General features: G+C 37.0%; 1 protein-coding gene across 9 annotated transcripts in view; it reads right to left on the bottom strand.

The window, feature by feature from the left end:
• The window catches only part of Mctp1 (multiple C2 and transmembrane domain containing 1), a 550,355-nt gene that overhangs the window by 319,615 nt on the left and 214,774 nt on the right, over positions 1–15,966 (bottom strand). For 6 of the 9 annotated variants that reach the window (XM_076927041.1, XM_076927044.1, XM_076927043.1 and 3 more), the window contains exon 2: positions 3,138–3,252. In XM_076927041.1, the coding sequence (XP_076783156.1) occupies positions 3,138–3,252 (115 nt within the window). Of the gene's footprint in view, positions 1–3,137; positions 3,253–11,936; positions 12,038–15,966 lie in introns of those variants that run through there. The other 3 variants (XM_076927042.1, XM_076927045.1, XM_076927049.1) reach the window with 1 other exon arrangement.

Here is a 15,966-nt window from a genome sequence, read left to right as displayed (position 1 = left end):
TGATGTCCTTAAATGGTGGCTTATTATTTGCATCTTTCATTGTATATTTGTCCACCGGAATTCTACCATCAAAAAAGCTGTCTTCCTCTGCCTCCTCCTCACATACTCAGTCACTCATTTACTACTATGGTAGGTAAATGTCCTCCTATGTTCAGACACTGTCAGCATCATTAACACTGTTCTGAAATAGTCTCACTCGAAGTCATTACTTGTTTCTTTGAAGTGGCTCCTGTGTTTATCATCCTGCTAGCAATTTTTTTCAAAAAATAGAATACTTTACTTTTTGTCAGTACAAAATGTCCCAAGCTCATCTTGTATTTTTTTCTAACTAGATCTGTAATCAATCATTTCTCCAAAAGTCCTGATCATTTGCATTAGAGAAATTATATTTAGGAACAAAGATTTAGACTGTTAGTGTGTTAATTACATATTGTTGTGGTTGTTGCTGTTATTGTTGTTGCTACACCTGCCATTGTTTCTTAGCCTCCTTAGCAGACAGATGCAGAACACACAAACACACATGTAACCATTTTTATGTATCTCAACACACACATAATAATCCAAACTGATATATGTGGCATATCAGGATTTAGGCTAGCTTTTCCCTTTTCTCTATTTAAACATCATTTTTCCAACAGTGAAATTTTTAGGTCTCAGTATCTGAAGCATATTTACTTATTTGCTATCTGGCTCTTGGCATGTTTATATATTGCAGGCTTGGCATACTTTCAAAGCTGACAGCCATGCTCTGGAGCACATTTCTGCACAGTGCTCTTGATCTTGATGTTTTGGTCGTCAGTCCAGGGAGAACTGTACTGGAAGAAGAATTTACTTGGAGAAACGTTCCTTTCTCCTCACCTGATCGCTGTCATCTCTATTCTTGCTAACTGTTCTCACTTACATCACTTATGGTGGGACTCTTACCAATCTCATTAGTGTCCGACTTTTTCTTCCTGTATTTCTTTTGTGCAAATTAGTAGACTATGCCTGATTTGTTACAGCTCTTTACTTCTCACAAGACAGGTTGCATTCGACTGACACCTTTTTTTAAGTTTTGCTACACAAAGTTAACAATTTATCTTGTAAAATTTCCACATTAACTTCTAGGCCTCTCTCTCTCTCTCTCTCTCTCTCTCTCTCTCTCTCTCTCTCTCTCTCTCACACACACACACACACACACACACACACACACACGCACACACACAATTATAGGCTATCCTCTTGTGTGGATGATCTATAGTTCCTTCAACTATTCACCTACCTGAGGGCTTAATGTTGTTTCAATAATTATATAACTATAAATAACGCTACAATTATAGCCATGTGACTATGTGTTCAACAATGTTAGAAACAGACCTGTGATTAAAAGGTTGATATTATTTCCTGGTCTGATTCTATTTTAGATCAAATGACTCAATTTAATTTGAGATCACTTGGAATAATAAAAATGTCCTATAAAATGCTAACTGTATATTATTTATCTCAGTTTGTTTATCTTGGGTACCACTTCTGAGGTGGTCTGCTTCAATAAACATTTCTCTTTAGCTTCTAGAGCAGATGTTTTATTCTAAAAAAGTTTCCTGTGTCTACTTACATTTTAAGGTGTCTACTTGTGAAAAATAATTATTACATTAAATAATTTATCACTCAGAGACAAGGGATAACTATGAGTGCATGTATTCCTAATCTAGTTTTTTTGACTTCCTAAGTGTAGATATCAATTGAGGTGCAGATGCAAAAGCATCAAATCATCAGGAGTCTCATCATTTGATGGTGAGCGAGCACAGGCTTAGGGACTATCCCTCATATAGATTGGTGCCATCACATCTCAACTTAGTTTCCAGAAAGTGTGGGATTCCCAGGTCTCTGGAGTCTGTCATCCCTGCACAGCAGGTAGTGAACATTATCTCAGGCTGCTACCCAGTCTACTGGTCTCTTTCCATGATTCTGCCTCTATTCTGGGTCTAGAAAGCTCTTGTGTGGCCCAGACTAATTCATCAAGAAATTGCCTAGGAATTTGAAATCTGAGAACTAAAATGTACTGGCTGCCTTTCCCTTTGAGCTGCTATAAATTTCTGTTATTTCACCAGGAAGACATCCAACTGAGCTTCAGACAGCTGCTGATTAAGGTCTGCAAATTTTCAGGAGATGTTTCAAATCTTGCTCTCACAGCAGACTGAACTGAGCAACTTCAGGTGCCAAAGAACCTGTTCTAACAAAAGCTAATTTCTGACACAGTGTCTAATGTAAACATATGCAATTATATGTCACCTATGTAATTGTATGCCTCGTCTATGTACATGTATGTTCACCTATGTAAATATATGTCTAGTTTATGTAAATGCATGCCTTATTTGCATAAATTATCACTTAAACATTATGTAAATGTAGAATATGTATAAACCCATATATGTATAAATATAATGTATATATATATACATATAATGTATATGTCATATTGTTTGTAATTATAATACAGTATACACTGTAATATATAAACCTGTATAAATGTAGACTGACTTACATAAGTCTGTTTCATCTGTGTAAAAGTACACTTCACTTGTGCAAATGTATGCCTTGTCCACATAAATGATGTCTATCTCACTCATGTTAATATATATACATTATTGACATAAGTGTACCCCTTACCTATGTAAATGTATACTCACATACATAAATGTATGCTTTGCTTATGTAAGGATTTGTTTTACCTGTATAAATTTATGTTCCGTTATGTAAATGTATGCTCAACTATGTATGTGTGCATATGTATATGTATATCAATTATGCAAATGCATAACATACCTATGTTAGTGTACCCATTATCTTTGTAAATGTATGCCCTCCTACACACATGCATATCTTCCCTATGTGAATGTATGTTCACTTATGCACATGTATATCTCACCTATTTGAATGATTGTGTAAGACATGGCAGGAGCCTCACCAACTGGGTCAGAATGTGGAACCCATATCCTCCATTGTCAGAGGAGTCAAGTCACATATAAAGCATGTCTCTGAATTTCAAACATCTGTATTACAGTTAAGGTTTTAAAACATAGGCAATCATGAAGAAAAGAAACTCTGTCAGAAGCACATAGAGAAAGCTTTGAACAATACTGTTCTTAACTTTTTACCTCCTCGATCACGGGCAGCTAAACTTTGACCCCTTCTTAGTGTGATATCCAACTGGTACATTCCGGGATCAGCCAAAGGGACATCTGCATTACTGGTTCCAACTGTACTTATTTTCTGTAAAATAAGAAATACAGAAAGTACTAAGCTTATTTTCTTTGTTCTAACTTTTCCAATGGGAGACTGCATGAAGTTTAAAACAAAATTACAAGAATTAGCCAATGGAATCAACCAAATCACATACAGTTTTCTAAAGGATTTAAAATTCATGAAAGGTTTTAGACTCAAAATGAAAGCATAACAGGAACATAAATGTCCTATTTTTAACTCTGTTTACAGCTATTGATTTCAGTATGAAAAACATTGCCTATGGAAGATTACATAATTCATTTTAAGGAAAATTAACACAGAAATAGTGTGTAAAGTTAAAAGTGAATGACAAATGGAAAATGAAGATGTGCAAAAGAGGTTGCCTTATACACAACTGAAAAATTAAAAATGAAAGGATTTATTCTGGTGATTGTATTGACTCATTCATTTATGCAAAAGGTCTCCTGCTGGTGGATTATACACTTCTATCGTACATCCAACATAAAATATGATATAATTATATAGACATAAACTCTCCTAGCATTTTGACAGTATTTGCAAGAAACAAATTCTCATTGAAGCTCAATTTATAATGCTTCTCTCTTTGGAATCAAAGTGTGCATGCTATTTACAGACTCAGAGTTTTCAGTAGGGTTGTCTAACGGAATATTTTAAACAACAATGCTTAGCAAAAATTGTACACTTTATATTTTGTAGTTTCAGCTAGCTTGTATACAGCAGAACTTACTTTCTTCCCAGGTTTGAGATTACTTAAGATTCTCATTTCTTTTCTGATTAAAAGGGAATGTTCTTTCATTTTAAAACTTGCATGGGTAAGAAAGAACAGTAGTGAGCAATCTGCCTCCCAGCACCACAATTCACAAGAAGAGCAATTATAAAGCAGTGTCAAAAAATTTTACTGAGCTATAATTCACATACTGCAAAGTCACCCTTTAGTTGAATCAGTGCTTTATTTGAGGTTTTAAGATCTGGGTAGAAAGCCTTCATTTTGGAACAATTATCACTTAAAAGGTGCACTGTTACTTTGATTGACACCTGAACTCATCATCTCTCCTCTGGTAACAATGAAAAGAATTCATTTTGTTCCCATAATATCCTTGCCTCCATAAAGGGTAGCTGCAGTCCCCAGGCCCCCAGGCTGGGAATTTCGAGCCATCTTTGACTTCTTCATTTGCCTCCCACGCACACCCAAATAGCTGCTAAATCTCAAGCGTTCTTCTGCACCACATCTCTCAGATGCCTTTTCTTGTAATTCCTACAAGGACTAACACAAGGTCTGCCTATCAAATGGCAGACCCGTGATGACCTACATTAACAGTCTGGGATATGAACTTCCATAAACTTTCAAACCATACTCAAGTATACACGAAGACACATGGTGTCTCACATACGTGGCAGGTTTAGTTTTCAGCTTGAACAATGTTAGCATAAGTTTTCTATTGTTCACAGTTTATTTAAGAAAAATATTACAGGTACTTTTTGATCAATAAATCAGTATTTCTCTCCCCCTCCCTCTCTCCCTCTTCTCATGCCTTCCTCCATTCTCTTCTCTTCTGTACTTGTTCAAAGCCCTTCTCACTTCTTGATGTGTAATTAATAAAGAAAATTTTTATCATTTTCTGGCATAAAAGAGAATGATTTGATCTTCATGTATTATCGAAATTATTAGTGAAATGAGGCAGTCCATGTAGCTCTCACTCCATCCTATTATCATTTTATATATTTTGGTTTTACAGTAAAAACATTTAATAAAATTTCAAATTATAATTCAGTATTACTATCAAGCTACATAGTCATTGTTTCTACATATTGGGTCTCTGTACGTATTCCTCTAATAACTGAAGGTTTTTATGTTTTGTTCAACTTTCCCCCCTTTCCCTTGACCCTGCACATGGTAATCATTTTTTTTTTTATTTTCTTGTAAAAAAATTTTTTTGTTTTGTTCCTCCTGGTGTGTCCCTGTCTTCGATCTGTGCACACGTTGTATGTGACATCAGTCTACTGAGTAGTTAAAGCTGTTTTATCCCCTCTGTAATTTCTGTTTCATAATTTCTTAATTTAACATACCATCATAATTATTTTCATGGTTAAAGACATTCTAACAATTTTTATTGTCATGTAGTTCGTTAAACTATCACAAATAAAATTTAAATATACTCTATGAAATGGAAACTTTTCTCTATTGAACATAATATTTTATTAACTCTTGGAGAATCATACATAATCCATTTTGAAAATATTCACCCTCTACTTGTTCCCTAACTTCCAGATCCACTCATTATCTCTTCATCTCTCCATCTCCATACGCTCTTTTACTTAAATACCTCACTAAGTACAATCTGTGCTGCCCATGTACTCTTGGGTATAGGGCCATCTACTGGAGCGTGGTTGGCAGCCAGTACCTGTAAATTTCCATTAGTTCTCACATACACTTGTCTCTACATGTGATTCTCCTCTAAGGTTTATTTCTGTGTTCATTCCAAATCATTTGCATAAAAGACTTTGAATTCTAATACTTGTGCATGAATCGTCACACTTGTCTAAATGTGTCTTAGTGGTCTTTGCATTTTTATTCTTTCTAGCTTTGCTGGGCCAGCTAGCTGGGGTTGACTGGACAACTTCTTTCTTCTCTCACAGAAGCCATGTGACTTGCCTTTCTTTCAGCTTTCTTATTTAAGTAATAAGACTACATTAATAACAATACATTGTAGGTTTGAATATCCATAAAATATTAAAAATAGCATCTGACATATAGTAATCACTCAAAGACATTGAGGTTATTAGTTTTACATGAAAAATAAAAGCCTGATATTCTGATAACCTGTGTTGAATTTCTACATCGATATGAGAAAGGTTTATAATTTCATGAATTACATACTCTCGAGGGAAATATAACTTTTCAGTTCCTTTAGGTCCTGTTTTTTGACCTTTAATAACACAATATTATTTTCTTCATATTGATTCTACCTCTATCTAATTTTATTCTTGTATGTTCACAAGGTTTTTTCTTCTCTATTATAAATGAAATGATTTTTTTTCCAATTTCCATCTTGATCAGGATATTTCTGATCTAATGAACACATGTTCTTTTGTATAGTGATTTTTATCTCCTTTCCTTCTGCAACTCATGTGTACAAAAAAAATCTCCTGCATATAATGTATTATGTGATTTATTCTTCTTTTGTAATATTTTAGTTTTTTTTTAATATTGTTGCTTTTCTAAAATGCTGTTTAAAATAGAAATTTTGGGCACTTCTGAATTACATCTGATTTTTAAAAATAATTTTAAAATGTTTTAGGTTATAGCACCACATCATTCCCCCTCCCCTGCCTGCCCTTTAGTCTTTCATGTATTTCTAGCATGTTACTGATAACATGATGCTCATTAAATTTAAGGTTTTTATTCTACTCTAAATTTACTTGGGTTTTTTTAAATTGACTGAAAAATTTTACAATAAATTTATTCCAACTTTTTGGCTGGTAATTTTTCTAATATTGAATCATCACTATATTGGAAGAATAAACTCTACTTGCCCTTGTGAGTGTATCTGCTTCTCGACAGTCTTGATTACGTCCAAAACCATGAGCTGTACCCAGTGTACTTGCATGTGACCGTTAGTCTTAATCAAGCCTTCCCAGCCTCCACATCATAAGTCAAGCTGGCTTTATAAGTGTGCCTTTGACTGTTGTCTCTCCCAAATTCTAGCCTATTTTTCTGTTAATAGATTAGGACTTACTTGTTTACTTTCCACTGTTATATGGCATCTCAAATTCCAATTCTGTCATTTTTAGATTGTGAAATTCTAATATACAGATCTGGAGTGTCTAAGGATGAACTGAGAGTGAGTTACAATGGAAGCTTCAGGGGTATATTCTTCAAGGACACAGCATCAAGCTGGACTTAGAAAACCACGTAGCTCTTCAACCAAGTTTGCTGACCCACAGACAGTTTCTTGCTTTCTTTTTTCACTAGCATCTGGCTTAACGCCTTTTTCCTTGAGGAACCTAACTATGCCCTTGTTGCTAACACAGTGCTTCAGGCATCTTTACACTTTATGAAAATGGAATTTAATCTATCAAGGAACTATATGGAAATTAGATTGAAACACGGAGGTACTTAGCCTTTAGAACAGGACCAATTACAAAGGGGAAGATAATCTGAGGAAGCCTCATAGAGACGACAGGTTCAGGAACTAAAATTATGGAGAAGATTTTGACAAATGACTATGTGGAAGAGTGAAGAAAACCAACCTGAGCCCAAGACTGAGTAACTTAAAAAGTGCGTAAATGCTCTGATACACAGTGAGCAGTCCTGGAATATGATGGTACCACACTGAGAATTTCAGCCCATTAATAAAAATAAGCTTTGATAGACTTTTGAAGAGAGATGGATCAAAGTGAATCAAAATTATAACAGATCCATATAACAGATGGATCAAAATTCTGTGGACATAGACATTATTTTAAAATGCTTGTAACGGTGCAGTTGAAGTCACAAGAGTGTGATCTGGCCAATGCTCACACAAACAAAGATGGATCTGAGAGATATGGAAAAGAAGCAGTCAGCTGAATTTGCCAACTGACACAATGTGGCAGATGTGGAAAGCAGATGGATGAGTCATGCAGAAGTCTGGCTGAGTTCCTGGAAGGATGGAATGGAGTGGTGAAAGATAGAAATCAAGGGAGTAGCACTGTACAAGCCTATAGGGTAATGCCTCTCTAGGTCCACTTGAGTTTCTGAGGTCCTTCTTCCATAGAGCTGGGATGCTATTGGAGCCTGATGTGGTGGCCTAGATCAATCATGCTACTTGAGGACAGTGGTCATAAGGTATGAGCTGGACTTCCCTGAGGAGGTAACACCCACACATGACGACAGTGTCCTAAGCTATGAGCTGTACTTCCCATTCTTCTGTCTAATAAATTCTGTCACCTGTAAGCTAGGCCTGCTTTAATTGGGGCTGGCTTACAGGTTCAGAGGTTCAGTCCATTATCATCAAGGTAAGAACATGGCAGTGTTCAGACAGACTTGGGGCTGAAGCAGCTGAGAGTTCCACTTCGTGTTCTATTGCAGCTAGGAGAAGACTGGCTTCCAGGCAGCCAGAATGAGGGTTTTAAAGCCCATGCCCACAGTGACACACCTACTCCAAGGCCACACCTCCTGATACTGCCACACCCTAGGCCATGCATATACAAACCACCACAATCACCTTAGGTTTTCCTAGCTGATTGACTCAGTAAATTTCCCCTACAATTTAAGTGAGGGAAGCTGTAGTTTTGGTTCCTTGCAACCCAAAACATCACATGATGGAATAAAAACTCTATCTGGTTTCTTTTGCATATAAAATCCAAGAAGGGGCTGGGGAGAAGGCTCAACCTGTAAGGACACTTGCTGCTACACTAACATGAAAAGCTTAATTCAAATGCCCAGCTTCTGCATAGAAAGTATGGCTTTGGTGCACATGTCTGTAACTAGTGCTGTTGGGGCAATGACAGGAGCATCACTGGGGCTTAGTGATCGATCAATCACCAGGCCAGCTCCAGGTTCACTGAGAGACACTGTCTCAAAGGCAGAAAGTGATGAACCAAGGCCCCCAATGTCTTCTTCTGTCCTCCATACAGACATGTATGAAGCACAGTGAAGTGTCTGATAACTGTTAAACACATACTGACTGGATGAATGAACCAAGACAAGGCTGTGATTCAGTAAACATTTCAGAAGTAGCTCTCAAGGAGAGGTGAACAGAAGTCTCAGTGTGTTCTGAAGTGACTCAGGTATTTACGACTTAGAGCTTGAGTCTGCAACAGCATCAATAAAAGATATCTGGGGAAAACAGTTATATAAAGCCAAACAGAGTCAAAGTAAGTCAAAAGCCTTACTACAGATATGGGATTTATGATTAATATTCAAACACATATATAACTGCAAAAATATGATTACACAGGAAGTTTTTTATAATTAAAGCTCTCAAAACAACCTGATGTTAGAGTGTTCACCACATATTTCAGAAAAAGTATAATGGTTTAAAATATTACTCAAGTTAGAATGCCTGATTTTGAATCCTGTGTCTGACATGTTCCAGCTATGAGATCCTAAGAAAATGACTCAAATTTGTCTTTTCTAACTTTTTGAGATTATAATATAAATACATAATTTCCCCTTTCTCTTTCTTCCCTTTCAAATCTGCCCCAATACCCCTCATTGCTATCTTTCAAATTCATGGGCTTTTATTCATTAGTAGTTGTTACATGCATATGCTGTGACATTATACATATATACATATACATAAACATATACATATACAACCTGCTCAGTCTGTATAATGTCTCTTGCATGTATATTTCAGAGCTGACCATCTGGGAATAGATAGATAGCATCAACTGATACATCTACAAAATGACTCCCAAAACTAGGATACATAGATGGTACAGAATAGAGGCTCAATCTTTATATATCACAGCATTGCCTTTTATGAAATGGGGGTAAGACTAGGTCATCCTTCATTGGGATTTAAACATTTAGTGAGGTGATTATCATATAGTACTCATAACTGTGCAAAGATTTCATATGTACATAAAAATGTTCTTTTTCTATCTTCCAAAATGTTGGAGAAGTTTGCATTGAAAAAAGGATCAATTGAGAGCATACCTGTCAGCAATAGTGTTCTATGAACCAACTCCATAAGGATCCATGAAACTCTGACAGAGGTGCCATAATTTCCTAAGGTATGAGCTGGACTTACCTGAGGAGGTAAGTAACACACACACTCTGTCCTCCAGTCACACATGTATGAAGCACACAAATGCACACACACACAACAACCTAAGAAATGTTTATTCTTTCTACTCTAATTTGTAGATACTTTGAAACTGAAAATTAGCTAGAAAATAGAAAATAAAAACTGTACTTTTACAAAAATTCATACTCTTATATTATATGGTGAAATTCTGACAGATTAAAATGGAAATCACTAAGTGAATTATACATTTGAAACCACGCTGTAATTTTCATGCCCCAAATATTTATTCTAACACTTATTTATCTAAAACTTTACATCAAAATAGAAGTGGCGGTTGTAGTTAAAAAGTATTTTAAAGTTCTCATCAGTCATTTATTACTTCCAGTAGTTGGTTGGTCATATTTCACTTCTTGTCTGACCACTGAGAACAGATGCTATCAAGCAGTTCCAGTAGGTTGACCTTTTGTAGAGGTCATGTGCAAATATGCCCAGTTAAACAGTTTGGAAGTTTTATTATTTATTCATGTTTACTTCTCAAGCAATTTTAAACTACCTTAATATATCACCCTTCTTAGCATTAATCACAATTGCTTCCCTCTCCCTCCAAATCGTCTCTGCACTGACCCATCCCAGAGCCTCTCATTCTGCATCTCTACAAAGCACTGTTTCCACTGAGTGTTCTTTTTAAACCAGCAGGCAAAGACCTGAGTATCCTTCCCCACTCAGACTCAGATTCTAACTCTTGACTCCGCTACCCCACTTAGCTTCTGTCTTTTTCGTTTTTATAGTTAAGGAAAATAAAGAAACTGGGCGTGGAAATGTTACAAATTGCAGGCAAGGAATTGTAAGCTATTATATCTTCAATATTATTGATCTACCACATTAGTGAAATGAGCAGTTTCTGTGCTTCCATGTTTATTAGGAGCCTACTGTCTAGTGACACGTTTCTTAGGTACTGCGTATGCATATTCTCGACTCCTTTTCCCTTTAATTGGTTGGCATTTGCTCTTTGTGAATCAGTAACGGATGTGCTAAAGGATGTGGCTTGTGTGGCTGGAACCAGATATCAGGAAGCCCATCTCTGTAGCCTCGAGGACTGTCTCACTGCAGATCATGTCATGTGCACATCCAGAAGGGCTGTCTCCTGCAGAAGTTCAGTAGATCTTTCTAGTATGGCACAGCAGAGTTTGCTGTTTCAAGAAGATTGTGGTGGAGTGGGATTTCCTCTCATTCTTTGCACATGGGTGGGAGATTTATGGTATAGGAGAGGCAGTGCCAATCAAAGTATTTTGTTCTCATTGGCGAAGGGGGCACCTTGTAGAGTGAATTTCAGGGATAAAATGCACTGATTTTACTCAAAAGTATAGTCACAGTGAGTGAAAATTATACTCCCAGGAGAGAAAACTGAGGGAAAACAGGGGGGTGAATTCCTACTGTATGTAGAAGGCAGCTAGTGTTCTGCTATATGCTGCCTCTGGAACAAAGCAAAACTATTTCCACAGTTAGCAGAGAAAGAGCTCTCTTCAGGGAGTCAGAAGAGCGTGATCCCACTGATCTTCATGCTCCCGACACGGTCTCAGTGCATAAATTCCTAAAGTATTGGTGACACCCATTCTCTCTGTCTGCTAGTGGCCTGACTTCTAAGTCACATGACCAGCTGTTTATTTGACCTCTCCGATCCAATGCCTCATGGTCAAGTCAAATGTCCAGATCACATACACGCGTGATCATTTTAGAAACATTTTTGTTTCTAAGCTGCTTTCCACTCAGACCTTTCTCTTTTAATTCAAGAAAAGCATATACTACCCAGAGCAACACAAGTCTTCCTTTCCCCCAAACTTCTCATGAGACCCAACAACAAATCCATTGTGATTCTTTCAAGTCATGCATTAACCTTATCCCTTTTACAAGCCTGTCACCACTCCCTGAGTCACAGCACGAATCATCTCTAACCTGCATGATGATACGGGTCTTCTGTTTTCCTTCTGCTCCTGTTTCTCTATATCTCAGCCTCTCAGAAGCAACTGACATCTTATTACAGATGGAAGTGACTGACTCTCCTGCTTAAAAGCATTCACTGGACTTCTACGCATTGAAATCCCCTTATTACAGTTTGCAAAGCCTGGGACAATAATACCATTGCCTTCTTCCGTTTACCCCCTCCCGCCCCCCCCCCCCCCCCAGCTTGCACAAGAGCTTCGCTGGCCTTGTGCAAGTTTCCTGAGTGTGTTAAACTCTTGCCCCATAGATTTAACAGCTGATAGTTTATTTGGTTCCTCTTTTCCAGGGCATGTAGGTGGGTAGGCTCTTTCCATTCTTCAGCTGTCAGCTTCTGTTGCTTCTCAAGGAGCCTTCCATTGTCACCATCAGAATACACCACAAAGATATAAAGTCTAAAAACATGGTCAACTCATAAAGAATGTGTTTTCAACCCTGGTGAGTTACATGAAGGAAACAGCAGATTGTTGTTACTTACTGGCTGGTATTAAGGTTTGGATGATGATAATTTCATTTCATTTGAAAGGTTAATATGCCACTACTACAATTCCTTAGAAGACACACAGAAATCTTAAACAAAGCTCTGGTCAGTTAAATAAATGTGAAATCTAAATCAGTTCTAACAGCTAATTTCACAGTTTGGCTGGTTCCCTGAACCTGAAGAGATAAGCTTCTTAGAAATAAATGTTTCCATTATATCAACACTTGGTTGTTGCATTATTATGCTAGTCACCTCCCTATTAATAAATACTATTCTTCAGTTTTTGTCAAGCCATAGAAGGAAATGGCAAAATATCCAAGGACTAAAGGATGAATGAATGAAGCAGAAATGAATGAATGAATGAATGAATGAATGAAGCAGAAATGATAACCGAATCCATGGCTTTCAGCTTAAGACATGAGTTTTATGTTTCCTCACAGGAATTCTAAAGGATAATTAGGAGTTCTCAGGGCCATTTCTCAAAGGAAATTTCCTCTCTGTTCTTACAGTCCTTTGCTAGTCCTCAGGTCCGTGCAGATAGTTACACTAAACGCTGTACTATGACAATACTTACCAGTACTGACTGCATTTTCAGCAGTACAGCTACTAGACTGGACTCCTAGAGACCAGAGCTATGACTGACACCTCTTTGCATATACCCTGCTAAGGGGTACATAATCAAGTTGCAGTTCAGGAAGTCTAGATTCATGTTGAATATTTATGATCAAACATAGTATTTCAAAAAAAAAATTTCTACTGGAAGATATTTTTGACAGCAATTATTTTTATCTATTGCCCATTCCTTTATGTTGTAGTAAGTCTCCAAACCCAATAAGCCTCTGTAAAAAATACACAACTTAGTTACACTATGTATAAGCTGTATGCCCAGATTGGGCAGATTTACAACTACACTACGCTATGAGATCTCTTGTTACTTGAGGCTTCTTTGGGCCACATAGTTTTGTTTTATCTTCCTTCCACCTCCTCTTCCTCTGTCTTTCTCCATCTTCCCCATCCTCCTCTCTTCTCCCACTCTCTAAAATGTCCAGCCCCACCTTTCCATTCCACTGCCCAATCACGGCTCTAACCTTTATTTGACCAGGTAAAATGTGAAGAAGGTTCACATGAAATATGCAATCCACTCCTCATTTGGGCAGCCCCTCTTGAGGAAGCAGAATTAACATCAGAATACAGACAGCACCAGGGCAACCCACAAACTTTATGTATCTAGAAATGTGCATGCTGGGTACTCTAGAACTATTACATGAATAAATAAAGAGTATATAGATAACCAAAGATGTTCATGGTCTCTAAATCCCAAAGGCCTGCGAGAAACTGTTCCACAGATGATACCTTTGTGGGCTGGTTGCTTTCCCAATCTCCATCCCCGTGTGCACACGATAACAGATATAAGTACCAGCTGAAATGTGCCTACATAGATTCTGAGATTCAGAAGCACATGGTGTTTTTGGCCTTGACTTATTTTTAGTTCTTAAGCCTGAACTGGGTTTCTAAGGCCTGAAGGACAGATCAATGAATGCTAGCCTTCATCTGAGCCCCCAGGATGATGTCTTGCAGTTGTAGAGGAGGCACAGGTCGCATAACTTTCTCTTTAAGAGTCCTCCATAAGAGTAGAGAGTAACTCATGCATCATGGTTCTTTTGATGATCACCTCTTCAACTCTGTTATGTCCAAATGAATGGTATGAAATAAACAGAACTTAAACATCAATGTTGAAACACCAGCCACAGAAGTGTTTTTTTTTATTCTGCAGAAAATATGTCTAATGTGGTTACAAAGTGATCCCTGGTCCAATGGTAACCTCTGTGACATATGTGTCTTCACAGGGCTTCGCATCGCCCCAGCGAAGTGCTCCATGGGGCACTACTCAGGCTCATGGCACTGTTTGCCTGGCTGTTCCCTGGTTGAATGTTTCTCCCTGGTTTATACTGTGAAATGTCGTCACTCCCTTAAGCTCCTTACTTGTAGCATATGTTGTGACATAACTACATGACAACTACTAAAATATTGTGTGACCACACTAATAAGAATGAGCAACTCTAACAATACAGCTTTTTGAATAAACTGTAGAAATTCTTATAACTCAATAATTTAATACAAGTGTTTAAGAATGAAAAAATTAAGAGGGTACTACATTATATCCTCTGTCCTCCTCTGAACAACATTTTTAGATTCGTCTTATGAAGTTAAAATGGTGACTTTTAAAGAATCTAAATATGTTCAAGCTATTCACAATATTATTATCAGGTAAATAAATTCTGAGTATCTGTATGTCTATCCATCCTTTATTTTCCTTTTCTCCAACATTTAACTGTTTTCCATCCATCAATCAATTATTCCTTTCATTCACCATCAGACTACTAAATAGCCCTTGTATTGGGCTAGGAAGTGGATACACCAACATGAAGAAAGACATGTCCCCATCCCACTCTGGATTTCATAAATTTAGAGCTATGTCTAAGAAGATATGAATCAAAATATTGTTTAATCAGAAAATAACTTTAAAAGAAACACTCTCATAATGACAGCATTTAAAATACAGAGAGCCTATCTACTTGGGCTTGGATAACACAACTGACTAACATAACTGGGAGCATAACTGTTTTTCCCCTTAAAGCATCAGACAAAGGGATAGAATTGTTGCTTTAAACAATATATTCAGGAGTGATGATGTGAATAACTTACTAATATACTTTAATCTTTATCATTCATTAGTAATAATTGCTCTCCTTAACTAAAGATGACAAAAATAACTTCATTTAGATAAAATTTTTACAAGAAAAGTATTATTTTGGCTGATAATATTTATTAGAATTTGTACCCAAAGGAAGAATAATGTAGAGAACTCTCAATAGAGAATTCTCAATAATGTATTGAGAATTTCATTGTTACTGAGATTAATTTCACAAAGAATATATGTCCACTGTTGTCATCCAAGAACACCAAGAAACTCTGGTAAATGTTACAGACTCTTGTCAAAATGTCATGTATCTCTCCTGACTGTGAACAGGAAGCCCCTAATGTAGATAAATCATTGTCAGGACAGTTGGCCACCACACAAAACACATTCTGTTTTTCAACTTACTAAGAAACTAACAGGACACCAAAACAAACAAACAAACAAACCAACAAAAATCTGGACATACTAAGCATAAGGTTTAGACTTGCTAGGTTGGAGACTTAAGGCCCATGGGTGTCAAGTGAATAGTTGATGGGACAAATCTTGTAATTAAGAGGAATCTCAGGAAATATAACAAATGGACTTCTGAGCTTTGTTTCATGTTTTCTAAAGGGGTGGACTGTACCCTGTGAGATCATTTTCCTCCTTACAATGAGAACAAAGGCAAAGCCAGCATCAAGCACTATGCAAAGAATTTTTGCTGAGGGCTTGCTTGATTTTGCTTCCGGAAAAATTCCACTACAGCCATCAATCAGAAAGAGAAGAATGCAGCCAAGATTGTAACATAATGGGAAGAGTGAATG

This window comes from Arvicanthis niloticus, chromosome 29 (genome assembly GCF_011762505.2).
Source record: "Arvicanthis niloticus isolate mArvNil1 chromosome 29, mArvNil1.pat.X, whole genome shotgun sequence".
Taxonomy (NCBI): domain Eukaryota; kingdom Metazoa; phylum Chordata; class Mammalia; order Rodentia; family Muridae; genus Arvicanthis; species Arvicanthis niloticus.
Note: the sequence above shows the minus strand (reverse complement) of the source record. Positions and strands in the feature narration are given on the sequence as shown.